Genomic DNA, 27,849 nt, shown 5'->3' on the forward strand with positions numbered 1-27,849 from the left:
GCATAAGCTTTCGTGAGCTACAGCTCACTTCCTCAGATGCATATCATGGAAACTGCAGCAGGCTTTATATATACACAGAGAATATGAAACAATACCTATTCCCACCCCACTGTCCTGCTGGTAATAGCTTATCTAAAGTGATTTCCAGCACAAATCCAGGTTTTCTCACCCTCCACCCCCCCACACAAATTCACTCTCCTGCTGGTGATAGCCCATCCAAAGTGACAACTCTTTACACAATGTGCATGACAATCAAGCTGGGCTATTTCCTGCACAAATCCAGGTTCTCACATCCCCCCCACCCCCATACACACACAAACTCACTCTCCTGCTGGTAATAGCTCATCCAAACTGACCACTCTTCAAGTTAAAATCCAAGTTAAACCAGAACATCTGGGGGGGGGGGGTAGGAAAAAACAAGAGGAAACAGGCTACCTTGCATAATGACTTAGCCACTCCAAGTCTCTATTTAAGCCTAAATTAATAGTATCCAATTTGCAAATGAATTCCAATTCAGCAGTTTCTCGCTGGAGTCTGGATTTGAAGTTTTTTTGTTTTAAGATAGCGACCTTCATGTCTGTGATCGCGTGACCAGAGAGATTGAAGTGTTCTCCGACTGGTTTATCACATAAACACCACCCTATACCGGAAACCTACTGACCGCTATTCCTACCTGCATGCCTCCAGCTTTCACCCTGACCACACCACACGATCCATCGTCTACAGCCAAGCTCTGCGATACAACCGCATTTGCTCCAACCCCTCAGACAGAGACAAACACCTACAAGATCTCTGTCAAGCTTTCTTACAACTACAATACCCACCTGCAGAAGTAAAGAAACAGATTGATAGAGCCAGAAGAGTTCCCAGAAGTTACCTACTACAGGACAGGCCTAACAAAGAAAGTAACAGAACGCCACTAGCCGTCACCTTCAGCCCCCAACTAAAACCCCTCCAACGCATTATTAAGGATCTACAACCTATCCTAAAGGATGACCCAACACTCTCACAAATCTTGGGAGACAGGCCAGTCCTTGCCTACAGACAGCCCCGCAACCTGAAGCAAATACTCACCAACAACCACATACCACACAACAGAACCACTAACCCAGGAACTTATCCTTGCAACTGTAAGCAGTGTCAGGATGAGCTCCACCCTGACATCTGGTGGTGAGGTGTGGCAAGTTGTGGAAAAGAACTTCAGGGGCCGATCTCATTTGCATAGGCACACCCACCACGCCTAGAATGAGACCATAGCTGCCCAAATGGTCACTTTGGCTGCTGTGGGATCCCCAGTGTCTCTGTTATTGGGGCAGGAAGAATAAATTGTTATTACCCTGATTATGGGAACTGTGCTTGGAACTGTACGTGGCCTTTTGTTACAATGGAGGGATTCACCATCATCTAAGTAGCACTCGCTAGGCAAGGGTCATGGGTTCCAAAACTGTGTGAATGGAGAGAGGCTGGGGACAAGTATTAATACTTGGTGGCATGGGCCCCTTGGTGAGGGCCTTACATGCTGATTGCACTTCCTCCTCTCTCCACTGTGGAATATCAGAGCTAATTTTGGTTTCATTAGAAGTCTAGTTATAGGCTGCTGAGCTCACTTTGGGCTGACAGTGCACCAGCACTGGGGCTCCCCTACTATAAGCTGAATTCACCTAAGCGCTGAAATCACTGAGTGTTGTGTTAAGTAGTGGGGGAGCCTGAAGATATATTGTGGAGCAGTTTGCGGGACGGCTGGTGAAGCAGTTCAACATGGAGCAGTGTGTGGATGGCAGGAGCTGCTTGTGGGCCGTGGAGCTGAGCGAAGGAGTTCGTGGGGCGGCTGGCGGAGCGGAGCGCAGCTGCGCGAAGGAGTTTTGTGGGGCGGCTGGCGGAGCGGAGCGCCGCTATGGAGCTATGGGGCGGTCAGCTTCAGATCATGTAAGGTGCCTCTTACCCCCGTCCCATTTCCACCCAGGTTGGGAGGTAAAAGCTCCACCGATAAACTTTCGAACTCTGGGGCTGCCCTGACCAGGGACAGAGACTTTTGGGGCATTGGACTTTTGGGGTTGCTGGACTCAAGAACCAAAGGGAAAAGGGCATACCCCAATTTGCCTGGGGTGGGGTTGTTTTTGCTCATGGGTTGTGTTATGAATCCGGTTGGTGGTGTTTCCCCAACATAATGCCACATTGTTTCTCTCTGTTATTAAAAGACTTTTGCTACACTCAGACTATGTGCTTGCGAGAGGGGAAGTATTGCCTCTTGGAGGCGCCCAGCGGGGGTGGTATATATTTGTCCCAGGTCACTGGGTGGGGGCTTGAGCCGGTTTGCATTGTGTTATTGGAATGGAACCCCTAGATATTGAACCCGGCCCTTGTTGCTGCCAACTCTGACGGGCAGAAGGGTTACACAACAAAGCCCGTTGCCAATTGTGCCCACATATCTATTCAGGGGACACCATCACAGGGCCTAATAACATCAGCCACACTATCAGAGGCTCGTTCACCTGCACATCCACCAATGTGATATATGCCATCATGTGCCAGCAATGCCCCTCTGCCATGTACATTGGTCAAACTGGACAGTCTCTACGTAAAAGAATAAATGGACACAAATCAGATGTCAAGAATTATAACATTCATAAACCAGTCGGAGAACACTTCAATCTCTCTGGTCACGCGATCACAGACATGAAGGTCGCTATCTTAAAACAAAAAAACTTCAAATCCAGACTCCAGCGAGAAACTGCTGAATTGGAATTCATTTGCAAATTGGATACTATTAATTTAGGCTTAAATAGAGACTTGGAGTGGCTAAGTCATTATGCAAGGTAGCCTGTTTCCTCTTGTTTTTTCCTACCCCCCCCCCCCCAGATGTTCTGGTTTAACTTGGATTTTAACTTGAAGAGTGGTCAGTTTGGATGAGCTATTACCAGCAGGAGAGTGAGTTTGTGTGTGTATGGGGGTGGGGGGGATGTGAGAACCTGGATTTGTGCAGGAAATAGCCCAGCTTGATTGTCATGCACATTGTGTAAAGAGTTGTCACTTTGGATGAGCTATCACCAGCAGGAGAGTGAATTTGTGTGGGGGGGTGGAGGGTGAGAAAACCTGGATTTGTGCTGGAAATCACTTTAGATAAGCTATTACCAGCAGGACAGTGGGGTGGGAATAGGTATTGTTTCATATTCTCTGTGTATATATAAAGCCTGCTGCAGTTTCCACGATATGCATCTGAGGAAGTGAGCTGTAGCTCACGAAAGCTTATGCTCTAATAAATTGGTTAGTCTCTAAGGTGCCACAAGTACTCCTTTTCTTTTTGCGAATACAGACTAACACGGCTGTTACTCTGAAACCAGCTTTAAGATGGAGACTAAACACGCGAAGACTACAAGTCCCAGCAGGCCATGGGTCACCTTGAGGGATCGTTTAGACCCAAGGAGGCGCATGGAATGCTGGGATTTATAGTCCCCTGGGTCCAATAGGTACAAGGGAATAGTCTGCGCCGTGCGTCTTGCCGTAGTGCATGCTGGATGTTGTGGTGTCTGGTGGGCGCAGTGCATGATGGGAACGATAGCGCCTCTGGCCAGGGCGGGACGCGGCGGCGGAGTCTGCCAGGGAATTGTAGTTCTTGGGGCTGCCGGAAGTCTGCAGCGCCTGCGCGGAGGCGCTCGGCCGGCGACCCCGTGCGTGGCAGGAAGCGGAAGGGGGCCGGTGGGGCTCGAGCACTGACGTGTCTCTCGGAGTGAGCAGGAGCCTTCGCCCGGCCTCTGCTCCCTCTTTGGACAGCAACAGCGGCCGAGATGGGGAGTGAGTGTCGGCTCGCAGCCGGGGCCTGGGAGCGATGGAGGGGTGCCCGAGCTGTGCCCCGGGCTGGCGGCGCCCCGCTGCCCTCCCTCTCCCCCCCCCCCAGCTGTGCCCCGGGTTGGCGGCGCCCCGCTGCCCTCCCTCTCCCCCCCCCCCAGCTGTGCCCCGGGTTGGCGGCGCCCCGCTGCCCTCCCTCTCCCCCCCCCCCAGCTGTGCCCCGGGTTGGCGGCGCCCCGCTGCCCTCCCTCTCCCCCCCCCCCAGCTGTGCCCCGGGTTGGCGGCGCCCCGCTGCCCTCCCTCTTTCCCCCCCCCCCAGCTGTGCCCCGGGTTGGCGGCGCCCCGCTGCCCTCCCTCTCCCCCCCCCCAGCTGTGCCCCGGGCTGGCGGCGCCCCGCTGCCCTCCCTCCCCCCCCCCCCAGCTGTGCCCGGGCTGGCGGCGCCCCGCTGCCCTCCCTCTTTCCCCCCCCCCCAGCTGTGCCCCGGGCTGGCGGCGCCCCGCTGCCCTCCCTTTCCCCCCCCCAGCTGTGCCCCGGGCTGGCGGCGCCCCCCTGCCCTCCCTCTCCCCCCCCCAGCTGTGCCCCGGGCTGGCGGCGCCCCGCTGCCCTCCCTCTCCCCCCCCTCAGCTGTGCCCCGGGCTGGCGGCGCCCCCCTGCCCTCCCTCTCCCCCCCCTCAGCTGTGCCCCGGGCTGGCGGCGCCCCCCTGCCCTCCCTCTCCCCCCCCTCAGCTGTGCCCCGGGCTGGCGGCGCCCCCCTGCCCTCCCTCTCCCCCCCCTCAGCTGTGCCCCGGGCTGGCGGCGCCCCCCTGCCCTCCCTCTCCCCCCCCTCAGCTGTGCCCCGGGCTGGCGGCGCCCCCCTGCCCTCCCTCTCCCCCCCCCCAGCTGTGCCCCGGGCTGGCGGCGCCCCGCTGCCCTCCCTCTCCCCCCCCCCAGCTGTGCCCCGGGCTGGCGGCGCCCCGCTGCCCTCCCTCTCCCCCCCCCCAGCTGTGCCCCGGGCTGGCGGCGCCCCGCTGCCCTCCCTCTCCCCCCCCCCAGCTGTGCCCCGGGCTGGCGGCGCCCCGCTGCCCTCCCTCTCCCCCCCCCAGCTGTGCCCCGGGTTGGCGGCGCCCCGCTGCCCTCCCTCTCCCCCCCCCCAGCTGTGCCCCGGGCTGGCGGCGCCCCGCTGCCCTCCCTCTTCCCCCCCCCAGCTGTGCCCCGGGCTGGCGGCGCCCCGCTGCCCTCCCTCTTCCCCCCCCCAGCTGTGCCCCGGGCTGGCGGCGCCCCGCTGCCCTCCCTCTTCCCCCCCCAGCTGTGCCCCGGGCTGGCGGCGCCCCGCTGCCCTCCCTCTTCCCCCCCCCAGCTGTGCCCCGGGCTGGCGGCGCCCCGCTGCCCTCCCTCTTCCCCCCCCCAGCTGTGCCCCGGGCTGGCGGCGCCCCGCTGCCCTCCCTCTTCCCCCCCCCAGCTGTGCCCCGGGCTGGCGGCGCCCCGCTGCCCTCCCTCTTCCCCCCCCCAGCTGTGCCCCGGGCTGGCGGCGCCCCGCTGCCCTCCCTCTTCCCCCCCCCAGCTGTGCCCCGGGCTGGCGGCGCCCCGCTGCCCTCCCTCTTCCCCCCCCCCAGCTGTGCCCCGGGCTGGCGGCGCCCCGCTGCCCTCCCTCTTCCCCCCCCCAGCTGTGCCCCGGGCTGGCGGCGCCCCGCTGCCCTCCCTCCCCCCCCCCCCCCAGCTGTGCCCCGGGTTGGCGGCGCCCCCCTGCCCTCCCTCTCCCCCCCCCCAGCTGTGCCCGGGCTGGCGGCGCCCCCCTGCCCTTCCTCTCCCCCCCCCCAGCTGTGCCCCGGGCTGGCGGCGCCCCGCTGCCCTCCCTCTCCCCCCCCCCCAGCTGTGCCCCGGGCTGGCGGCGCCCCGCTGCCCTCCCTCTCCCCCCCCCCCAGCTGTGCCCCGGGCTGGCGGCGCCCCGCTGCCCTCCCTCTCCCCCCCCCCAGCTGTGCCCCGGGCTGGCGGCGCCCCGCTGCCCTCCCTCTCCCCCCCCCCAGCTGTGCCCCGGGTTGGCGGCGCCCCGCTGCCCTCCCTCTTCCCCCCCCCCCAGCTGTGCCCCGGGTTGGCGGCGCCCCGCTGCCCTCCCTCTTCCCCCCCCCCCCAGCTGTGCCCCGGGTTGGCGGCGCCCCGCTGCCCTCCCTCTTCCCCCCCCCCCAGCTGTGCCCCGGGTTGGCGGCGCCCCGCTGCCCTCCCTCTTCCCCCCCCCCCCAGCTGTGCCCCGGGTTGGCGGCGCCCCGCTGCCCTCCCTCTTCCCCCCCCCCCCCAGGTGTGCCCCGGGTTGGCGGCGCCCCGCTGCCCTCCCTCTTCCCCCTCCCCCAGGTGTGCCCCGGGTTGGCGGCGCCCCGCTGCCCTCCCTCTCCCCCCCCCCCAGGTGTGCCCTGGGTTGGCGGCGCCCCGCTGCCCTCCCTCTCCCCCCCCCCAGGTGTGCCCCGGGTTGGCGGCGCCCCGCTGCCCTCCCCTCTCCCCCCCCCCCAGGTGTGCCCCGGGTTGGCGGCGCCCCGCTGCCCTCCCTCTCCCCCCCCCAGGTGTGCCCCGGGTTGGCGGCGCCCCGCTGCCCTCCCTCTCCCCCCCCCCCAGCTGTGCCCCGGGTTGGCAGTGTACTCTTTGTGCAGGGGCTGGGAGGTGCTATTGCTTCCTGAAATCTGCTGCTATCCCAGGGTCCATCCAGGACCCTTTTCTTCCCCACTAACCTGTGTTTGGCTCTAGGCCCTATGGGGGGTATTGGAGTGGTTACATTTCTGAGAGCCGTGTTCGGCTCATAATGCTGTTTTTGACACATTATAGGTCTTATTTTTTTATCAAACTATTAAAACAAGATTATCTTCTTGTAATATGAATGTGCACGCTGAGCAGTCAAACACAGTTTTCCTCGTTTCCTTTCCTGTTTCTGCTGCCTTGTAAATTTGCTCGTATTAGGATCAGGGTTAGCTTTCTCATGTTGGCATCCTTTCTACCCTTGCTTAGGCTTTTCTTATTAGCTGGGCATTCTAATTTTGATGACATCAGGAAAGAAATTTTCAGCAGCATGCAAAGTAGCAAATACAAATTTTCTTATGGTAGGGAAGGCTCTGTATGATTCCAGGAGGTCAGGCTAGATTACTTGACAGGTACTCTTGGCTTCACTTGCCTGTGGATCATCTAAAGTTTAGTAGGAGTGCCATAGTAAAAGAAACTGCAAGCTGAGTGGATCATGGCCTAAGCTAAAAATCAGTCATTCTTCCTGAATAACAGAAACCCACAGCAATGAAAGATGTTCATGTCCCTAGTTAATAGAAGCTTCAAGATAGTCTGTTTGAGGAGGAGGAACTGGTCAGGTTCTGGAAAAGAATTTTGGTTTCATTGTTGTAAAAGGTAGATGCGGTATTTACAGAAAGTGAAAAACCACAATCTAAGAAATTTCTGTTGGAAATTAATAGCTTAATATCTAGTAAACTGTTTCTGGTCTAGACTTAAACAGGGTACATTTAGTATCAATTTCATATTTCCACAGAGCTACTGAAAGCGTTCATGTTTCAGTGCTCTTGTGCTGTCTTCCATGAAATGGATATAAAGGAAGTAAATCCTACCACATAATTTCTGCAGTCTGAGATTCGACTGTTGTCCTGAGAGATTCAGCCTACCTCCCTTTGAATTTCCTTGGACCTTATGTTCCTGTCTTGGAAAAACAGTTTATTTTATAACTGTTAAATCTGAAAGAAGAGTTCATAGTTCAGGCCTGTATTATAGATACCTCCCATTTCCTTAAATGGTAACTTTCAGACCTCACTGGCTTTCTAAGGATAAACCTCCTCATGCTGGTGAGCAGTTTCACACACATTTTGTGGGATTGTTTGAGTAACTGTTTAACTAGTGCCTTTAAGGGGTTCATTCATTCATCCCCAAAGTAATTTCACCTTTCCACATAAATTCAGTTATTCACCTTATGCCTCAAATAACCACCATCAAATAGAAGTTGGAAGGATGTGGAAGAGTATATCTCTAGAAGACAAAATAAGTTAATGAAACTAACATTCTCTTCCTCATCCTTCTCAAGAAAGAGTTACAAAATATCCAGATCAGCCATGTATAATAAGTTTGCTGTTTGTTATCACACTCGTTCAAAGGTGCAACTGCCTTGTTAGCGCAGTTAGCCAGATGTACCTAGGACAGGTAAGGGTGAGGTGACCACCTAGTCCCTAGCCCTTGCAAATTTAGAAATTTCCATTTTTTTAACATGTCAGTGACTAATCATCAGGATTGCCATAAATTCCATATCTGTATGTTCACTTTACCATCTAACTTTTTATTTTATTTACAGTTAAATTTCTTGAAGTGATCAAGCCCTTCTGTGTTATCTTGCCTGAAATTCAAAAGCCAGAAAGGAAGGTATGTTTTTGAGATGTTCTTCAGAACTCTATTTGTAAGAGATAAGGTTTCTAAGCCTAAGGTGTGTAACTGTCAGCAGTGCGGTTACTTTTAACTGAAATAGTTGCACCATTGCAGCCCTAGTGTGAACAGTTGTACCCAGTATAAATCATCTTTACACTGGCATGAGTGCATCCATGGTAGTTGTTGTACTGCTGTAATTATAGCAGTACAATTGAAGCAGTACAAGTTTTGTGTGTCGGCAAGGCCTGAGGTATATGATGATATATATATGAGAGAGAATTAATTTCAGAGTAGCTAAAAATGGTATCTTAAAATTCAAAATACTCTTCTTCTTTTTCCCCCATCTCCCTTAAAGACAGCTGATTTGAACAAATAATCTTAGATTGGAATTTTTGCCGAGAGCTTTTTTTTGGGTAGGCCATTAAACTAAGAATCCATTTCAGTGGATCAGTACTGGAATTACCTTATACTGCTTGCATAAGGTTGTTTGCTTGGATGAAAGTTTCATTAAAGATTTACCATCTTTCCTTCTAGACTTCATATAGTGTAGATGGGATGAAAAGGGACTTGATAATTTGCTTTTTTCTAGTATTTTACTCTAAGTATGCAGTTACATGATAGAGTTTAGTTGACTTGCTTAATAGACGAGCTGTTGTGACCAGTGACAACCCATTCAGTTTAACTCCTGTCTTTTTCTTCAGATTCAATTTAAGGAAAAAGTGCTATGGACAGCTATTACGCTTTTCATCTTCTTAGTATGCTGCCAGGTATGTTTGTAATGTTCTTTCATTTTCCTTTCAAATAAAGAGGAGAACAAAGTCAGCGCTTTAATTTAACTCCACTTCACTTTCATTGCTTGGAAATTCAGATTCCCCTGTTTGGTATCATGTCATCAGACTCGGCAGATCCTTTCTACTGGATGAGAGTGATTCTGGCTTCAAATAGAGGTAAGATCCTGCTTCAGATAACTTAATTGCCAGCGTAGGGTTTCTTCCACTGGCTGTGTAACTTGGCTTGTTTGAACAGTTGGGATTTTAGTCTGTTTATAGATTTTTTTTTCTAATGAAGTGAACATCTGGATTGGAGCAATAAACATGGTATAATAGAAAAAATGATAAATCTGGGGATTGGAATTTGGCACAAATGCATTAAAATTATATATGAATAGACACATTATCAATTGCATATAGCCAAGTGGAGGAAAAATAGCCTTTGGAGAGAAAGTGGGAACAAGACAGCTCATAAATACCCATATATAATAGAAATTATAAAACTCCTGCAGTACATTCCATGTATTCTGATGCACATTCCCAGCTATAAGTACTTTGTACTTTTTTTTTCTTACGGACACCTTTGGTCGGTCACACAGAGTAAAACCTATGCTGGCTGCTCAGTTGTCCAGTTGCTCACTGAAGCTTTTTTGTGCTGATGTAAATCAGATACAGTATCAATCACTTCGGTGCACCATTTGATACTAGTTCAGGTATGTGTATATGTATCTGGTCAAATCAATTGATTATAGCAAAATGGGAAGTGCAGAGATGTGCATGTAACTGAGAAACATGATTATACCAAAAAATATTAGAATGTCATCCTTCAAAGGAGGAGAGTGAAGCTTTACCATTTCTATACCATCTTATATCTGGCATAGGTACGCCAGAAAGCAATAATTTTAATGCAGGGCACATGATACTAAGGCATGATTCATTGTCTTGCAAATTAATTTTAATCAAACTTCAGTTAGCTTCTAAAACTTTTCTTTTTAAACTGACTCAGAGAAAGAGGTGCCACGTGTCTCTTATTGTTCTGTCTGTACCATGAGGAGGTGGGAGGAATGAACAGTCAAACTTTGCACTTTATGGGGGTCTGGAAATGGTGAACTGCAACAATTGGCTTTCTGCATCTGACAGGAACATTGATGGAGCTGGGTATTTCACCCATTGTCACTTCCGGGCTCATCATGCAGCTCTTGGCTGGTGCCAAGATAATTGAGGTTGGGGACACTCCAAAAGACAGAGCTCTCTTCAATGGGGCGCAAAAATGTAAGTAGCAGCTGATATCAAGGAGGCTCATCTAGAATGAGGCCTGACATTAACAATGGATGTTGTGAACTTGATCGCCTGAAAAATCTTGAAATCGCACGTGTAGGCCTCCCCAGATGTTAGTTTTCTTGATTCTGAATTTGTTAGTACTTCAATACTCTGATTTATTGTCTGCTGTTTCTTGGCCCATCTGAAATTTTCTGGTGGGTTTCAGTTGAGTTCTTAGTGGTTGTCATGTGATGGTGTCCCTGCTGCAGTTTCAGCAGAGAGGCCAAATATTAAATGGACCATGGAGATACCAATACCGCACAGACCTCTAAATGTAATTGAGGCATATTTGATGTGGTAGAATGGTGAGGCAATTCTGTGCTGCTGCTGTCCTTCTTGTGTGAACTTTAAAAGGACTTGAGTCTCATCAAAGTTGACTCTTTTCAGTAGTAAATGTTGCTAGATATCTCTGTAATGTACAGATTTCAGTTAATTTTAGTCAGATCTTCTCTACAACTTGTTTCTGTACAAGGAACAATTAAATTCCAAAATCTGTTTACTGAAGAAAAACTCACCTAAATTGCTTACGTATCAGCTTAATGTTTTACTTTGTATTTAAAAAAAATATTTCCTGCAAACAAGAGTGTTTAACATTGAGAATGTTGCTTCATCTTTTTTAGGTTTAGATTAGTTTTCTCTCATTGCTGCTGTGCAGTGTTTTTGTTGATCCTAGAGTTTCCAGTGACCGACTTCAGTGCTCAAACTTCATTTTGACATTGCATTTAGATGTCTATTTCATTAGTTTTTTGTATACTCCTTCCCCCTGCTACCCTTTTTTCACTGGTCTGCAAATGTCTTATAAACTGACAGTATTTTTTGTTGTCTTTTACAGTGTTCGGCATGATTATTACAATTGGTCAGTCTATCGTCTATGTAATGACAGGGATGTATGGAGACCCATCTGAGATGGGTGCTGGTATCTGTTTGCTTATCACAATTCAGGTAACTTTTATACCACACCCTCTACATCACTCCTCAAAACGATACTTCCCTGTTGCATAACTGCACCCCCATGGAGTGATGGGAAAGGAGCGAGGAGAATGGAAAGCGCACATGTCTGCCAACTAAAGAGGATATCTGATCTTCTCCTTGTTATTGTTGATACAAATGTTTTGTTCCATTAAGTCAGCATTATTACAAAAAATAAAAAGGGATGAAGTCTCCAGTAAATAATGCTATTTCTTTTCTTGCAGCTTTTTGTAGCTGGGTTGATAGTTCTACTATTGGATGAGCTTCTACAGAAAGGATATGGTCTTGGTTCTGGCATCTCTCTCTTCATTGCTACCAACATCTGTGAGACTATTGTATGGAAGGCATTCAGCCCCACCACTGTGAACACAGGCCGAGGTGACTCTTTGCTTGTGTTAAGATTTAAGTATTCTGTAATATGAAAGATGACTAGATTATCTGAGTAGCTTCATGTGCTCTTTTCCCACATTCTAAAGCTCCACTCATACATAGCAATTTCTACAGTAACCTTCCAGAGCACAGAGAATTTCAGCAACAGAAAAGTTGTTTCTATGCACAAAAGAAAAAAAAAATAAGGAAATTAAGTTAAATAGTAAATATTGCTCTTGACCTCTCAACTCCTGTAATTTTTTCAAGTGGAATCCTAATTATAATAGAGATGTTTGTATGCAAGGTAGAAATGCATGTGTAAAGCAAATACTGAGAGGGAAGACTCCAGAGGTTTAAGATGAATGGTATATAAGCAGCATATTACCTTTCTTGAGGGAGGGAGTGCCTCCTGCCACTCAGCAGCTACCCCTATTGTTGATTTGAGTGGCACTTTTTCCAAAGACTAATCAAATCATCCTCAGTTGCAAGGATAGGGAATGAGGTTCCATAGGGGACATGAAGAACTGTAGAGAGAGGAGATGGAAGTATTGAGTGCTCACAGGAAGGCAACTAATTTCATTTGTGCAAATAAGCTGTAACTCTATAATCTAGGATGATCAAGTGTTCAGTCCACAGCTTTCTCCATTTACTTTACATTGTTTATTGTAAGTATGCAGAATACCTCCACCAGATCTTTACTGTCTCCTTAAATGTATGCTTTAGTCAGACTCTGGAATGAAGAATGGTCATACTAGCTCAGACCAATGGTCCAACTAGCTCAGTTTCCTGTCTTCTGACATTGCTCAGTGCCAGATGCTTCAGAGGGAATGAACAGAACAGGGCAGTTATTGATGATCCTGTCGTCCAGTCTTGGCTTCTGGCAGTCAGGGGCTTAAGGACACCCAGAGCATGGGTCCGACCATCTTGGCTAATAGAGATTGATGGACCTATCCTCCATGAACTTACCTAATTCTTTTTTGAACCCAGTTACACTTTTGGCCTGCACAACATCTCTGGCAACAAGTTCCACAGGTTGACTGCATTGTGTGAGGAAGTACTTCCTTACGTTTGTTTTGGTCTGCTGCCTTTTAATTTCACTGGGTGACCCCTGGTTCTTGTGTTCTGTGAAGGGGTAAATAACACTTCCTTATTTACTTTCTCCACACCAGTCACGATTGTTTTAGATGTCTCGCATATCCCTCCTCAGTCATCTCTTTTCCAGGCTAAACAGTCCCAGCCTTTTTAATACATCCTCAGATGGAAGTGTTCCATACCCCAGTCATTTTTATGGCGGTTCTGTGTACTTTTTTCAATTCTAATATATCTTTTTTGGGGATTGGGCAACCAAAACTGTGTGCAGTATTCAAGATGTGGACATCCCATGAATTTATGTAGTGGCATTATCGATCCCTTTCTTAATGGTTCCCAATCTTCAGAATTGGTTGCTGGGAGGCATGAGAGTCGGTCATTTCAAAATGTCACTTTTATTTAAAGGGCAGTGGTTTTGTCCTACAGAATTCATAGTTATAGCAGAATCCAAGCTGTTGCTTAAGAATCTTGGGTCCATAAATTTTGAACGCTCTTCTTTCTGTGTGATTTTTCAGCAGGACAGGAGAGTCAAAATCGCTTGCTTTGTGATAGCGAGTTCTCAAAGCACAGAACTTCAAAGTAGGAAAACAGACCAATGCATTTCTTTGAAATGTAACTCTGTCATAAAAAGTGATTACAACTCTGTTTCCCTTTTAATCCCATGCTGCTGTGTTTTGCTCTGTGTTGCTGATAAGTACTCTGGAAAACCTAAATTTCTAACAAGAAATGTGTTCTCAGGTGCAAATTGCTTGAACTTCTTTGGATAATTCAGTGCTTCAGGATGCTCTGAATTCTGTGGGTCTAAAGTGTACTGTTTACATCTCTCTTGTTCCCTGTGTTTTATAGAATCATTGTTTTGTCTTCTAGTATGTTCTTTGGCACTGTCTAAAATAGTCAAATGGTGTGGAATCCATACCTGTATGAAATTAGCAGATGTAGTTTACGCTATGAAGACAATTGCATTCTTCCCTGTATTAACACGTTCCTTATAGAAGGAATTGCCTTTAGGGTGTGATTTTTCAAAAGTGCTCAGCATTGGCCTAACTGATCCTATAGAAATCAATCGTAAAACCCTTACTGACTTTAGTGGGAGCAGAGTTAGGACAACAGCAAGTGCTTCTGATAATCCCACCCTAAATAGTGTATTTCAGAAGCCTAGTTAATGTCTTAATTCAGGTATTAAGATACCTGAACTCATTGTCCTTCCCCTCTCCCTTTCTCATTTAAGGAATGGAGTTTGAAGGAGCCATTATTGCTCTGTTCCATCTGCTGGCTACTCGTACGGACAAAGTCAGAGCTCTCCGAGAGGCCTTCTACCGCCAGAACCTCCCTAACCTCATGAACCTGATTGCCACCATTTTTGTCTTTGCTGTTGTCATTTACTTCCAGGTCAGTCAGAATCTAAAATAATGTTTAAAACCACTGCTGGTAGATGTAGTAAAGTCACCTGTTTCACAAATGCAGTCTGATAAATTTTGAGTACAGATCCTGACAGCACTTCCATAGAAAAGCTGACAATTGTGAAGATAAATATGAATTTAAGACGTTCAAAATCTTTGGCTCTTTTGTGGCTTTAAATCAGAATTGACATGGCTGAGTATTTAAAAATTGATTTTTTTTCTGCAGCTTGAAGAGTTAAACTTCACCTTTTTAGTGCATGCAGAAGACTCCTAATGACTTCTGGGTGTGCATGCAACAGCCAGGGCTTCAGTTACTTGATCTGAAAAGGCTGGAACTCCACCCTTGGCTTTCTGTGGCCCCTGAAAGGCTTGAGAACTATTGTAGACTGAGAGAGATGATGGATGTGTACTAACAGACCTTGCTAAAAATGCCTCAACGTTTTGCTGAAAATACCATGAGCCCATAAAAACCTGAGTTCATTTTGGAATTTATTGCAGCAAAATGGCCAATAAGTAGTAAATAACCGTTTTTTTGTGTGTACCTTTGGAATTTCCACCTCTGGGCACTATGCTGAGTTCTTCCTGTAATTTCAGACTCACCTTTGAATATCTTGGCATTTCATAAATTCACATATTTAAGCTGCCCTGTGCAACGATCTAAATGGGTCTGAGGTCTTGGCAGAAGGGTTTAAGTAAAGGGCTGAGCTAGCAGAGTCTTTGACACTCACATGCTTCACGGCAAGATTTTTGTGGAGACCTTGCATGTGCTGCAGTTGTGTGGTGCCTCTGCTGTCTGTGTTTTATTTCAGAGTTACAGTGGGGTTTTCACTTGGCATTTTTCAGGGCTTCCGAGTGGACCTCCCCATCAAATCTGCCCGCTACCGTGGCCAGTACAACACTTATCCTATCAAGCTGTTCTATACTTCCAATATTCCGATCATTCTTCAGTCTGCCTTGGTATCTAATCTGTATGTGATCTCCCAGATGTTGTCTGCTCGCTTCAGTGGCAACTTGTTGGTTAGCCTGCTGGGCACCTGGTCTGTAAGTATCCACCTGTTTTCTGTAGCCTGTTTTACACCACACAGGGGCCCCACTAGAATGCCCAGCTTCCGACATGATCTCTGTAAACATAGTGACACTTTCCCTGGCAAAATTATGCACATTGAGACTAACAGCCCAACATGTGATGTTTTCCCTTCATTATTGACTGTGGAATACATTTACCGTGTGTGTTTAATCTGTGGCTTGCTATTACTTTTTCCTCCCTTGCAAACCCAGTATCTTTTATTTTTTCATTTGTCCCTTGTGTTCCCATCTTTAGAAACTGCTCATAATCTGAAACTTGAATTCCCTTGTGCAGCCCATGTGCACACACAAACTCTACCTATTAAAAAAGGGATGATGCATTTAACCAGGGTTAGTCTAACTGCTAATAAATAGGGACACAAAACTAAACAGTACAAACTTATTTGTTTCTTTTCAGGATACTTCATCTGGAGGCCCTGCTCGCTCTTATCCAGTCGGTGGACTTTGCTACTATCTCTCACCCCCTGAGTCCTTTGGTTCAGTGTTAGAAGACCCTGTCCATGCAGTTGTTTATATAGTGTTTATGTTGGGCTCCTGTGCTTTCTTCTCCAAGACATGGATTGAAGTTTCTGGCTCCTCTGCCAAAGATGTAAGTTAAAGAAATTGTTTTACAGGATAAAACCAGGAGAATTATCCTGCAGTAATTACTACTTCAGCAGTAATATTGTGAAATGGACAATATAGCCTGGTGCCAGCCTTGCCTCTTAGTAATACCACTACTTACGTGGAGTGCCTTTTTGTCTGTGGATTGCAAAGCACTTAAAGCTGGGCAAGCATTTGTGTCCCCATTTTACAGAGGGGAAAACACGCACACAGGTAGAACCCTGATCTCCTGATTCCCATTTGGGGCCCTATTCACTGGATCACACCAAAAAACCCTAGGTGGGTGGTGTAGGAATAGAGATGTATCTGAGATGCTTGAATATCACTTGAGTAGCATAGAAAGAAACAGAACAATATGAAAGAGAAACTTCATAAGGAGCATAGTGTGTAGCCTGGAGCACTACATATGGAGCATAGCGGTCAGATGACAGCTGCACTGTGTGAGGGTAATTATCTCCTTAAATACCTACACACAGTATTTTAATACTTCTGTGCCTGGAAAAAAAACAAGCTCTCATGGGATCTTTGTAGGGACTGATAACTGGAAGTAGCTGTGTTTCAAACTTGCTTAATTGGTGGTATGTTAAAAATAGTTCAGCACATCTATATACCAGTAGCTGGCCTATCTAAACTTCAATCATTCAGATGTGTAACACTCAAGAACAAAATATTTCATTCTTAAATTGAATTGCTTGTTGCTATTGGAGATGGTAAAGTGGCTAACAGTATGGCAGGTTTTAGTTAGGAAGAAATAGGTTTTGCACAATGAATATTTTCATTTGGGATGGATCTGGCTGCTTGCTGCCAAATGTGGCCGAGGTCCTGCTTGGAACTCTGTACAGATCTTGGCTGGGTTTTGCTTGTGTGTCACTCTATTAATCATGGCTTAGAATACTGGAACAAGGCATTTTACGCTTTAAACATAATAATTGGGAAAAGCTCCACTTTGTTTTTATTCTGTTTCTTGGAAGATGGCTGACATGTAACCACAGAAATGTCATGCTTTCAATTCCAGATACCTAGGTGGTTCTGTGAAATTAACCTAAAAAAATGAGACTGAATTTCTTTACTAAATTTCTTGGCTCAATACAGGTTGCCAAACAACTAAAAGAGCAACAGATGGTAATGAGGGGCCATAGAGAAACCTCCATGGTCCATGAACTAAACAGGTGAGCTACAAATATGTCCGTGGCTATATGTACCAAATGTTCATGTAATATCAGTGCTACAATAGGCACTGTCTTCAGAAGATTAGAACTTGGATGTCCTTTCAAGCTCAGTTCTAGGGTGACATGCTAGCCTACTGCATAAGGTCATGTCTCCTGCTGGAGGCTGGGCCTATAAACACTGTAATCTACTGCTACCACACAGCTGAAGGATTTAGCTCTAGTAGACCTGTGTCTGGTGCTGAAGGTCCTGGGTTCAGTCCTTGCTGACAGCCATGGTGTGAGCATGCAAACATATGGGTCCTCGCACTAATATAAAAGCTCTCACACAAACAGGCTAGCAATCAGCTGGCCAAGGTACCTCCAAAAGCCCTCCATTGCAGGGTGATGAGTATGGAATCACTTAACTTCGTAAGCCGTTATTCTTCTTCGAGTGATTGTTCATGTGTATTCCACTATAGGTGCAGGTGCTCGCCACGTGCACCGGTGTCAGAAGTTTTTCCCCTAGCAGTATCCATAGGGGAGCGCCCTTAGCGACCCCTGGAGTGGCGCCTCCATGGCGCGGTATAAGGAGTGCTGCGCGCTCTCCCCACCCTCAGTTCCTTCTTGACGTCAGCGAAGGTGCTTTGGAACTGCTCGGCTCCAGCTTTGCTGCAGCTCGTCCCCAGAACTCTTGTTCGTTCAGTGTATGGTATCTGTAGTTAGGTTTGGTTTAGTTAGCGTGCCCAGGTTGGGGCATGCCCTGCGCCCTGGGTTTTAAGTCGCGTGACACTTGTAGGTGGCCGATGCCTGTGAGTGATCCGCATGCAGACTGTTTCTGCAGTTTGGGTGAAACCCATCTTAGCGATAGTTGCAAGATTTGCAAGTCATTCATGCCTCGGACCGAGAGAGAGAGAGAGACGTTCGGCTGCAGGCCATCCTGTTGGAGTCGGCATTGACCCTGACTCCGGCGCACCGCTCCGAGTTGGCACGGGGTACCGTGGTGTCGGTGCGTGAAGACCTCCCGGCGCCATCTACCAGTTGGCACCGCTCCCTGTCTGTGGGGCATGCCAAGAAGGCTAAGAAGAGGCCTTCGCTGCCGCTGCACCGGAGCAAGACTGGGGGGAGAGGCTAGGTCCGTGTTGGGTAGGCCTCCGACTCAGGTTGAGCTGAGTAGCCTGGCCCGTTCGGAGCAGGCTTCCCCAGATATCCGGATGCCCTCTACCCCAGAGGCCCTGCAAGCAGCCCAGGATGTTATGTCCATGCCAGTACCAGGAGCACCGCCAATGTTGGCCCCACGGTCCAGAGGCAAGCTGCTCCTGGGATCTCTGCAGTTGCCTTCGACTCTGTACCAGGGAATGTTCCCGACGCCGTTCGCCGCTCAGTGACCATCCCGGGCGTAGTCCACGTAGGTTGCTGTCAACCTCCCCACCAGGCTGTCTGGCTGGGTTCCATCTGACAGACTCCAGGCACCGTTCCACCTCGAGGAATGGACACCGATGAGACTGAGGCAGATGACACTCATCTCAGAGGGGCTGTAGTAGCCAGTTGTGACATGAACATCGACGCCATTCCCTTTCATCGTCGCGCTCCAGGACCCCGCCATGACACTGCTCCCACAGCCCCAGGCGTCAATTGCCGGCTCGGATCCACCTGCCGGAGCTGATCTCAGAGCAGCTGCTACCAGCAGTACTGTTCCCTCACGTCGGGGTCACGGTCTTGTGGTCGGCGCTCCTCCCGGTCCAGGGACAGCGGCAGGTCATACGTCAGCCCCAGCCTTTCTTCATAGTCGTCCACCGATGGGCCAGGCCAGCTAGGCCCACAGCCAGTTCCGTCGGTGCCACAGCAGGTGCAGTGGCTCTGGGCCCTGTGGCCGGTGAAGTGGTACCAGTGGGCACCATGGTCCCCGATGCATCTCCTACTGGGGGCTCGCTCTGTGGCAGGAGCCTCAGAACAGCCATCGGCCACCCTCTCCTGGCCTCTGAGGAAGGAATTGGCAGGACGCACATCTTTGGTGCTGTGCCCAGAGAGCGACCAGGTGGTGGATCCTCCGGTGCTGGTGGACACGCAAAGTACTGCGCCTGTCTCCTTGCCCTCCCCTGGATAGGTGATTATGGTCCCTCCTCCCTCCGTCCCACAGGAGGACTCTAATGTCCACCAGGAGCTATTGAAAAGAGTGGCATCAAACCTCAACCTTCAGGCAGAGAAGGTGGAGGAGCCCTTGGACTCTCTTTTTAATGTCCTGTCTGCCTCGGTACCGGGCAGAGTGGCCTTGCCACTCCACGAAGGGGTGGTGAAGATTTCAAATGCCTTGTGGAAAACCCCGGCCTCACTGGTCCCCATCTCGAAGAGAGCGGAATGCAATATTTTGTACCCACCAAAGGACATGAATACCTATACACCCACCCTGCTCCTAACTCCCTGGTGGTCGAGTCGGTCAACCACAGGGAACAGCAGGGCCAACCAGCCCCTACTCCGAAAAAAAAGGATTCAAGGAGGCTGGACTCATTTGGCAGAAAAATTTATTCGTCCTCGAGCTTCCAGTTACAGGTGGCAAACCATCAGGCTCTCCTGGGCTGTTATGAGTTCAGTCTATGGAGCTCTCTGCCCAAGTTCAGGGACTCCCTTCAGGAGCATGACAGGAAGGAGTTCAAAGCTCTGGTGGAGGAGGGTACAGCTGCTGCCAAGGCAACTCTGCAGGCAGCATCAGATGTGGCGGACACAGCCGCGTGGTCCATAGACTCCGCGGTGTCCATGAGAAGGGCATCATGGCTCCTGCTGTCTGGGCTGTCCATTGAGGCACCTGCTGCGGCACCGACATAAAACTGCGTGGCCTGAAAGACTCCCGCACTACGCTTAAGACTCTTAAGATAGGCCACCCACTCTAAATACGAGCTCCCTTATAAAAAGTCGCAGGACTATAAAAAAACACCCACAGAGGCAGTCTCAGTCTGCCCCCCAGCCTGGGTCCTCCAAGGGCAAACAGGCAGGGAAACGGCAATTTTGATGGTACGCCTAGGGGCAACTTAACAGTTAACATCAGGGATCCATCCTCAAAGCTTCCTTTCTCAAACCGGTTGTGTGCGTTTCTCCCGGAATGGTCGCAGCTGACTTTGGACCGATGGGTCCTCAGCACTATCTCTCGGAGCTACACCCTCCAGTTTACCTCTACCCCGCCCAACCACTCTCCCACCCAGTACCCATAGGGGGAGCCCTCTCACGAGGCTCTGCTCGATCAGGAGGGGGGGTGGCGCCTTGGCCTAGGAGCGGTGGAGGTGGTTCTAGCAGAGTTCAAGCGCAAGGGGTACTACTCTCGCTACTCCCTTATCCCGAAGAACAAAGGGGGGCTCAGGCCCATCCTGGACCTGCGAGGCTTGAACCAGTTGTGACGGGGTCAGGCCAGATGGCTACAGGAGAGTGTTAGAAGGCAGATATATTAGCCCAGGTTAAGTAGGTCCCTTTCCCCTGAGCAAGGTAATAGGGAAGGTTCCAGAACAATCAGGAACTTTCTGGAAACAGTTAAGGCAGACAGGCTGATTAGAACACCTGCAGCCAATCAAGAAGCTGCCACAATCAATTAAGACAGGCTAATCAGGGCACCTGGGTTTAAAAAGGAGCTCACTTCAGTTTGTGGCGTGTGTGCGAGGAGCTGGGAGCAAGAGGCGCAAGAAGCTGAGAGTGAGAAGGCGTACTACTAGAAGACTGAGAAGTACCAGCATTATCAGAGATCAGGAGGAAGGTCCTGTGGTGAGAATAAAGAAGGTGTTGGGAGGAGGCCATGGAGAAGTAGCCCAGGGAGTTGTAGCTGTCACGCAGCTGTTACAGGAGCCACTGTAGACACCTGCAATCCACAGGGCCCTGGACTAGAACCCAGAGTAGAGGCTGAGCCCGGGTTCCCTCAATCCCCCCAACTCCCTACTTGATGCCAGAGGAGTTGAATTGGACTGTGGGTTCCACCAGAAGGGAAGGTCTCTGGCCTGTTCCCCAATCCACTGGGTGGATCAGCAGAGACTGTGGGGATTGTTCTTCCTTTTCCCCATGCTGGCCAGTGATGAGGCTAACTGAGTGAAAGGCAGGTTTGAGCCACGAAAGTGGCCAAACTGAGGGCTGCCATGAACCTCTGAGGTGAGAAAATCCACCAATAAGTGCAGGACTCACAAGGCACAGGAGGAACTTTGTCACACAGTATATGATGAAACTCAAGTTCTGCATGGTCTCCCTGGCCTCCATCATTCCCTCCCTGGATCCCGGGGACTGGTACACCGCCCTCGATCTGCAGGCTGTGTACTTCCACATCCATATATTCGAGGGGCACAGACGCTTCCTACATTTCACGGTGGGATGGGAACACTACCAGTTTACAGTCCTCCCATTTGGCCTGTCCACTGCCCTCAGGGTATTTGCGAAGTGTATGTCTGTGGTGACGGCCTACCTCAGGCGCCGTGGGGTCCAGATCTTCCCTTTTCTGGACAACTGGCTGGTCAAGGGCAGCACCCAATCGCAGGTATGGGACCACATGGCGCTCCTTATGTTCACATGCACCACTCTGGGCCTGTAAGTGAATGACACCAAGTCACATTAGTCCCAGTACAATCAGGGCGGTCCTGAGCCTCCCTCCCACCGGACAGTTTTGAGACCCTGAAAGGGCTCATCAACAGAGTCACAATGACAACAGTCAGAGCGTGTGTCCAGCTCTTGGGTCACGTGTTGGCGTGCACATATGTGGTTCGTGCCGCCAGGCTCAGTATGAGGCCCCTCCAGCTCTGGTTGGCCTCTGCATTCTCCTGGGCCAGAGACAGGATGGACCAGGTCCTCACTGTGCCCAAACTGGTGATCACCTCCCTTCAGTGGTGGTCCTCCGCAGGGAACATGGTCTATGGGGACTTGTTCAAAGGCAGGCCCTTGTTGCTGGAACTGGTGTCCGACGCATCGGACCTGGGGTGGGGAACCCATGTGGGAGATGTTCAGACCCAAGGTCTGTGTTCTGCAGAGAACCTGGCCCTCCACATAAATGTCAAGGAGCTGTGGGTGGTCCGCCTGGCATGCATGGCCTTCTGTTCGCACCTGGAGGGCAGGGTGGTCAGGATTCTCACGGGCAACACGGCCTCGATGTTTTACATCAACAGGCAAGGCAGGGCCTGATCCTCTGCCCTCTGCCTGGAATCCTTCAAGCTGTGGGACTTCTGTATAGCCCACAACATTTGCCTACAGGCCTACCACCTACCGGGCACCCGGAACTTGTGGACTGATCACTTGAGCAGGGACTTCTCCTCTTAGCATGAGTGGTCTCTTCACCCAGAGGTGGAACACAGACTTTTCCAAGAGTGGGGAACTCCCCAGGTGGACCTGTTCGCAACTTGACAGAAGATTCGCTGTCTCCGGTTCTGCTCCTGGGGGGGCTGGGGCAGGGTGTTATCTCTGATGTCTTCCTCCTGTCCTGGTCAGGCCAGTTTCTCTATGCCTTTTCCCCATTCCCACTGATCAGCAAGGTCCTGGAAAAGATAAAGATGGACAGGGCCCAGGTCCTCCTGAATGCCCCAGCATGACCCAGGCAGCATTGGTATAGGACCCTCATGAGCCTCGCTGTTGCCCCGCCATGGCCGCTACCGTCCCGCCCGGACCTGCTCTCCCAGCACCAGGGCTGCCTCCCCCACCCCAACCTGGTGGCACTTCACCATGCCATGTGGCTGCTCAATGGTTAGGCCGGGAGGAAAGTATGTGCTCGGAAAGGATTCACTGTGTCCTCTTGGAAAGCAGGCAACCCTCCACGTGCCGAGCCTACTTGGCAAAATAGTCTACGTTCTCCTAATGGGCAGATGAGCAGGGCGCTTCCCCCATGACTTCCCCGATCCAGCTCATTTTGGACTACCTCCTTCACCTTAGAGCCCAGGGCCTGGCACCCTCGTCCGTCAAGGGGCACTTGGCTGCCTTATCAGCCTTCCACCCACCAGTGCAGGGGCACGTGGTGTTCTCCCATGCTATGGCTGGCCGATTCCTTAAGGGATTGGATCGTCTCTTTCCGTACGTTAGGCCCCCTGTCCCGCAGTGGGACCTGAACTTGATGCTGGCCTGGCTGATGGGCCCCCAGTTTGAGCCACTAGCTATGTGCTCTTGCACTTTTCATGGAAGGTAGCCTTCCTCATTGTGATCACGTTGGCACCGCGGGTCTTGGAACTTGGGGCCCTGACCTCCAAGCCCCCGTACACGGTGTTCCATAAGGATACGGTACAGCTCCGCCCAAAGGTGGTTCTCCGCCTACCACATAGGTCAGGATATTTTCCTGCTGGTCCTTTGCCCCAAGCTCCATGCGTCCAGTAAGGAGCGCTGCCTCCACAAGCTGGATGTGAGATGGGCTCTGGCCTTTTACCTGGAGCGTGCAGGAAGTCTTCGCAGCTGTTCGTTGCCTTGGCCGAACGCGTGAGAGGTCAGCCGATCTCCATTCAATGGCTCTCCAACTGGATCACCTCGTGTATTCGTGCCTGTTGTGATCTGACTGGAATTCCGCCGCCATCGATTGTGCGGGCGCACTCGACTAGGGTGCAGGCCTCGTCTGCTGCCTTTTTAGCCCATGTCCCCATTCAGGACATTTGCACGGCTGCCACATGGTCTTCAGTTCACACGTTCACGTCGCATTATGCGATCATCTCCCAGATGAGGGAGAATGCTGGGTTCGGCAAGGCTGTGCTCCGTGCTGGGAATTTGTGAACTTCTACCCACCTCCAACAGATATAGCTTGGAATCACCTATTGTGAAATACACATGAGCAATCACTCGAAGAAGAAAAAACAGTTACCTTTTCCGTAACTGGTGTTCTTCGAGATGTGTTGCTCATGTCTATTCCACATCCCACCCTCCTTCCTCTCTGTCAGAGTTGTCTGGCAAGAAGGAACTGAGGGTGGGGGGAGTGCGCAGCGCCCTTTATACCGCACCATGGAGGCGCCGGTCCAGCGGTTGCTAGGGGTGCTCCCCTACGGGTACTGCTAGGGGAAAAACATCCAACACCAGTGCACATGGCGAGCACGCACACCTACTGTGAAATAGACATGAGCAACACACCTTAAAGAACACCAGTTACGGAAAAGGTAACTGTCTTTTCTGATTGGTTTTGAGTCTGCTGGTGGCTGTGAGGATTGCAAAAGCCTGAAAGATAAAATTTAAGAGCTGTGGTTGCATGCACGCAACAATTTTCATGCATTTTTACTGCATCATCAGTAATATATTCAGCACTTAAATAGCACTTTAATGTTTCTGCAACGCTTTGAAAATGTGACCTGTTACAGGAAATATTATTAATCATTTGCAGATGTCTCAGTTACATACCTCTATGGGTAAGAGCTACGGTGTGCTAAATAATGTTGTTTTGAATCCCAAATAAGTATTTAATAAACTACTTGGTGCAGAGGTGGGGCACAGTGACCCTTTTAGTTCTGCAGCGCTTCCCACTGCAGTTCTCACCTCTAATATGGAGGTGTAATATGTGGAGAGACTACAGGTCCCAGCCTGCTTTGCTCCAAGTCACTTGAAATGAGATGGTGCATTTTCTAGGATCGAATTGCCATTGGCTGCCGCTGTGTTTAAAGATGTGGCTGGTTGTAGTCTAGTCCATTCCATTCCCAGGCAGCTTGGTGATGTTTGTCCTCAGCTGGGCCATGCTTGGGGCTCCTTACCTAGTATGCCGAGCCTAGTGCATGTTCCTCCTCTTGGATTGCTGGACCAGGGAGGAAGAGGGTGTTTTGCTACTGAGGGCCTTTGTTTTTATTTGTAATAGTTACCTTAAGCTGCAGGGGAGCTGCTGAAAAGGTATTTAAGATGCCTAGTTGTATGAGGTCTAGCTTCCTGTTCTTTTAAAGGGATTGATTTTTTTCCCTCATAGAAAACACTCACCTCGTTGATTCAGACTGTTCTCCCAGATAGGTATATCCTACAGCAGAGGTCCCCAAAGTGTGGGGTGCGGCACCCTAGGGGGGCATGGAGGAACCTTTGGGGCGGCATGGTGTGGCCTGAGCCAGCCCCCATGGGGGTGGGGAGGGAGTGCCACCCAGGCCCTCCCCGTCCTCAGCCCTGTCCCCAATCTTGGCTTGGCTCCGCTCCCGGCGCCGCACCAGTACCGGCCACTGGCCATGGCTCCATTCCTGGTCTGGGGCTGAGGCTGGGAGCAGAGCTGCACCTGGCCGTGGGCCCAGCTGCCAGCCCCCATTGCAGGCTAGCTGCAACTCCACTCCTGCCCCCAGCCTTGGCCCATGGCCCCAGCCTTGGCCCCCTTACCACTGGCCACTTCTCGGGCTGCGGGGGGGAATGGACAGGGATACAGTGCTGGTGGGGGTGGGGGCGGAATATGACCCTGAAGTTTGGGGACTACTGTCCTACAGGAATACCAATCCCTGGTGCGAAAGGTAGCATGATGTCTGACTGTGCTTTTCCTTTTACCATTGTATTTTACAGGTACATTCCCACAGCTGCTGCGTTTGGTGGTCTCTGCATTGGTGCTCTCTCTGTCCTGGCAGACTTCCTTGGGGCAATTGGGTCTGGAACTGGAATCTTACTAGCTGTTACTATCATTTACCAGTACTTTGAAATTTTTGTAAAGGAACAGAGTGAAGTTGGGAGCATGGGAGCTCTTCTTTTCTAAACCCAGCTTCTGATGGACCTAGGAAAGGGGGAGGCGTATTCTTGAATTATCCAGTCAGGTGAAAAGAAATAAAACAAACTCGGGCACATCATGCTATAGGAACATGTATTTTAATAATGTTTCCAAAGTACATTTCCTTTTGTTCACTTTTTAGCATATTGTTTGTGTTTTTATAAATTGTTGGAAAATGTGCAAAAACACTTTTAAAGAAAATTGTTTATTTTTAATTACTTATTAGGAAAACCAACTTCCTGAATTGGATTTAGTTTGACACTTTAATTTTTCATCCCCTTGCAGGAATGATAGATGGATGAATGAATCAAGCCTTTGTAGGCTTAGATAAATAGACATGGGGGGAGGGCTATGTATTGGAAGGGATGTTTTTTCTATATATACTGTGTTTGCAACTCCTCTGCAGTGGATTAGCTGAGAGAAATCTCTTCCTCTGATGCTGGAGTTCATTAATTATGGTTGTAAGCACAAACAATGTTTAATATGTTCAGTTTTGTATATTTTTTGGAATATGGCATATTTGGTGAAGCATTTTCAGTGTATTTTTACAAAGGTGTCTCTACTTCCAAATGTCTTGTAAACTAAGCTAGGTCTTGTCAAATGCTGAATATTGGCTTGAGACTGTTGCCTAGCTTCTGTAGAGGTTAGAAGTGCTTTCCCTTCCGTAAGCTGAAAACTCAGGTCAGTCTAGGTTTCTCAAGGGGGAAGCAATTACTGTGCCTAGGAGTTGTAACCTTAAAACTTGGTAATATGGGGAAGCCTTGTAAATGTTCTAACTACCATTGACCACAGTGATTTCTAGCTCTGGCAGTGAAACTAGTTGGGGATTGCATGTCACAACTTTTTAGAGGCAAATCTTAATTTTGTCTTTTGATAAACCAAGGCTTCTCTCATTAAAAATAAGTAATAGTCTAGCAGCAATGAGGATATCCTCATCTGACTGCTTGTTTCTAGTGAATTGTATGAGATTCATTGCTACAGAATGCCACAAGTGTAATTGACATATCTGTCCCAAAGTACCTAATTTATGGTCCTGGACAGGAGATTAGTCTGATAACTTTGTCACTCCCCATGTAAAAGGCATCCTTTTGCCATCTCTGAAGTATGTTTAAAATATACCCGTGCTGACTTGAATAGTGTGGAGTGAAAACACTTGCCTGGACACCTGTGGCCTCCTGTTTCGTTTTGAGGGCCGCTCCTATCAAAATGGAGAAGTCACCTTAAAAGGCTTAAAGGAAACTGGGGAAAAAATCCTCAACTTCTAATTTTAAGTTAGATTGATCCTTGGCACCTTAAATGTTGACAAATGCAAACATTTTGTGTGCAAAGGAATCCTGCAAGTAAAGTTTCTTCCTCAAACAGTATTGGTCAACCTGGGAACCAGAATGGGAAGGGGTAGTGTTGAAGTGTTTCTCTGTACTGCACCAATATGACTGTATATTCTACTGTTACTCTGAAAACGTAAAAGATGGTTTGTGCTTTGAGTGACAGAATCTTTTCTATTATATGTTCCTGAGAAAAGTAGAGCCAGAGCCAGAAACTCTTGCTGTATTTGCCACCAAGCTCTAACAAATGTATGAGAATGCTGCAGGCTCTGTATACTATGTACCTATCAATAGAAACTTAAACGCTTAAAATGGGACAAGGACCTGAATTAGAAAAAGGGCAAAAGTAATGGAATAAAGTAGCCATGAATAAAGAAAATGTCATAAAAGTCCACTTGTTAACTTCACACTACATTCGTCTGTTTTTTTTATCGAGGGTCTGTTTTGGTATAGCAGCATGTGACAACAGAGTTTTTGATGCAAAATCTGAGAGAGTTCAGAGGTGACTTTTGATGTGGGGGAAAGGGGGTGTCTTTCAGAAAGACCAGTCAAGGGCCTCACTTCTGGGCACACAGTTCTGGCTGGGCTAGAAGTGTATTTGCGTTTTCAGTTAGAACTGGCTGCAGTTTAGACCAACAGTTCTGGAGTTTCTGGTGAATAGCACTTGTTCTGTGCATCTGTATTTTGTTGCCTAGTGGTGGAACTTTGTACATCTTCAAGCAGATACGTCCTGAAGGCAGGATCTGATGATCATACAGTGGATGTTTGGTTAGGCATTAGCTTTTTGTTTTTATTCTAATCTGCTTTATAATTAAATAAAGTACATCTTTGGAACTAACAGTTGACTTTTAGTGCTTTAAATACTGCTGCAAGTGCATGCCTAAAAGACTCTTAAAATGAATGGTAAGACTGATGCGTACTAAAGAGTATACAAAGACAGTTCCTGCCCCAGAGAGAATTTAAGATCTAGG

At 49.4% G+C, this 27,849-nt stretch overlaps 1 protein-coding gene across 1 annotated transcript; it reads left to right on the top strand.

Moving 5' to 3' along the window:
- The first annotated feature begins 3,654 nt into the window (after positions 1-3,654).
- Positions 3,655-27,285, top strand: SEC61A1 (SEC61 translocon subunit alpha 1). The gene is made up of 12 exons (XM_073351378.1): positions 3,655-3,792; positions 8,091-8,158; positions 8,863-8,928; positions 9,030-9,108; positions 10,072-10,203; positions 11,084-11,193; positions 11,445-11,598; positions 13,907-14,067; positions 14,922-15,119; positions 15,562-15,753; positions 16,860-16,936; positions 25,355-27,285. The coding sequence occupies exons 1-12, from the start codon at positions 3,786-3,788 to the stop codon at positions 25,539-25,541; spliced, it is 1,431 nt and encodes a 476-aa protein (XP_073207479.1). The 5' UTR covers positions 3,655-3,785; the 3' UTR covers positions 25,542-27,285.
- Positions 27,286-27,849: the final 564 nt, after the last annotated feature.

This window comes from Lepidochelys kempii, chromosome 7, assembly GCF_965140285.1.
Source record: "Lepidochelys kempii isolate rLepKem1 chromosome 7, rLepKem1.hap1, whole genome shotgun sequence".
Classification (NCBI taxonomy): Eukaryota; Metazoa; Chordata; order Testudines; family Cheloniidae; genus Lepidochelys; species Lepidochelys kempii.

What these genes read in the sequence shown, in the direction of transcription:
- SEC61A1 (XM_073351378.1), top strand. An exon ending in TTCAAAAGCCAGAAAGGAAG is followed by an intron (nt 8,159 to 8,862) that starts GTATGTTTTTGA and finishes CTTTTTCTTCAG; the next exon opens with ATTCAATTTAAGGAAAAAGT. An exon ending in CTTCAATGGGGCGCAAAAAT is followed by an intron (nt 10,204 to 11,083) that starts GTAAGTAGCAGC and finishes TGTCTTTTACAG; the next exon opens with TGTTCGGCATGATTATTACA.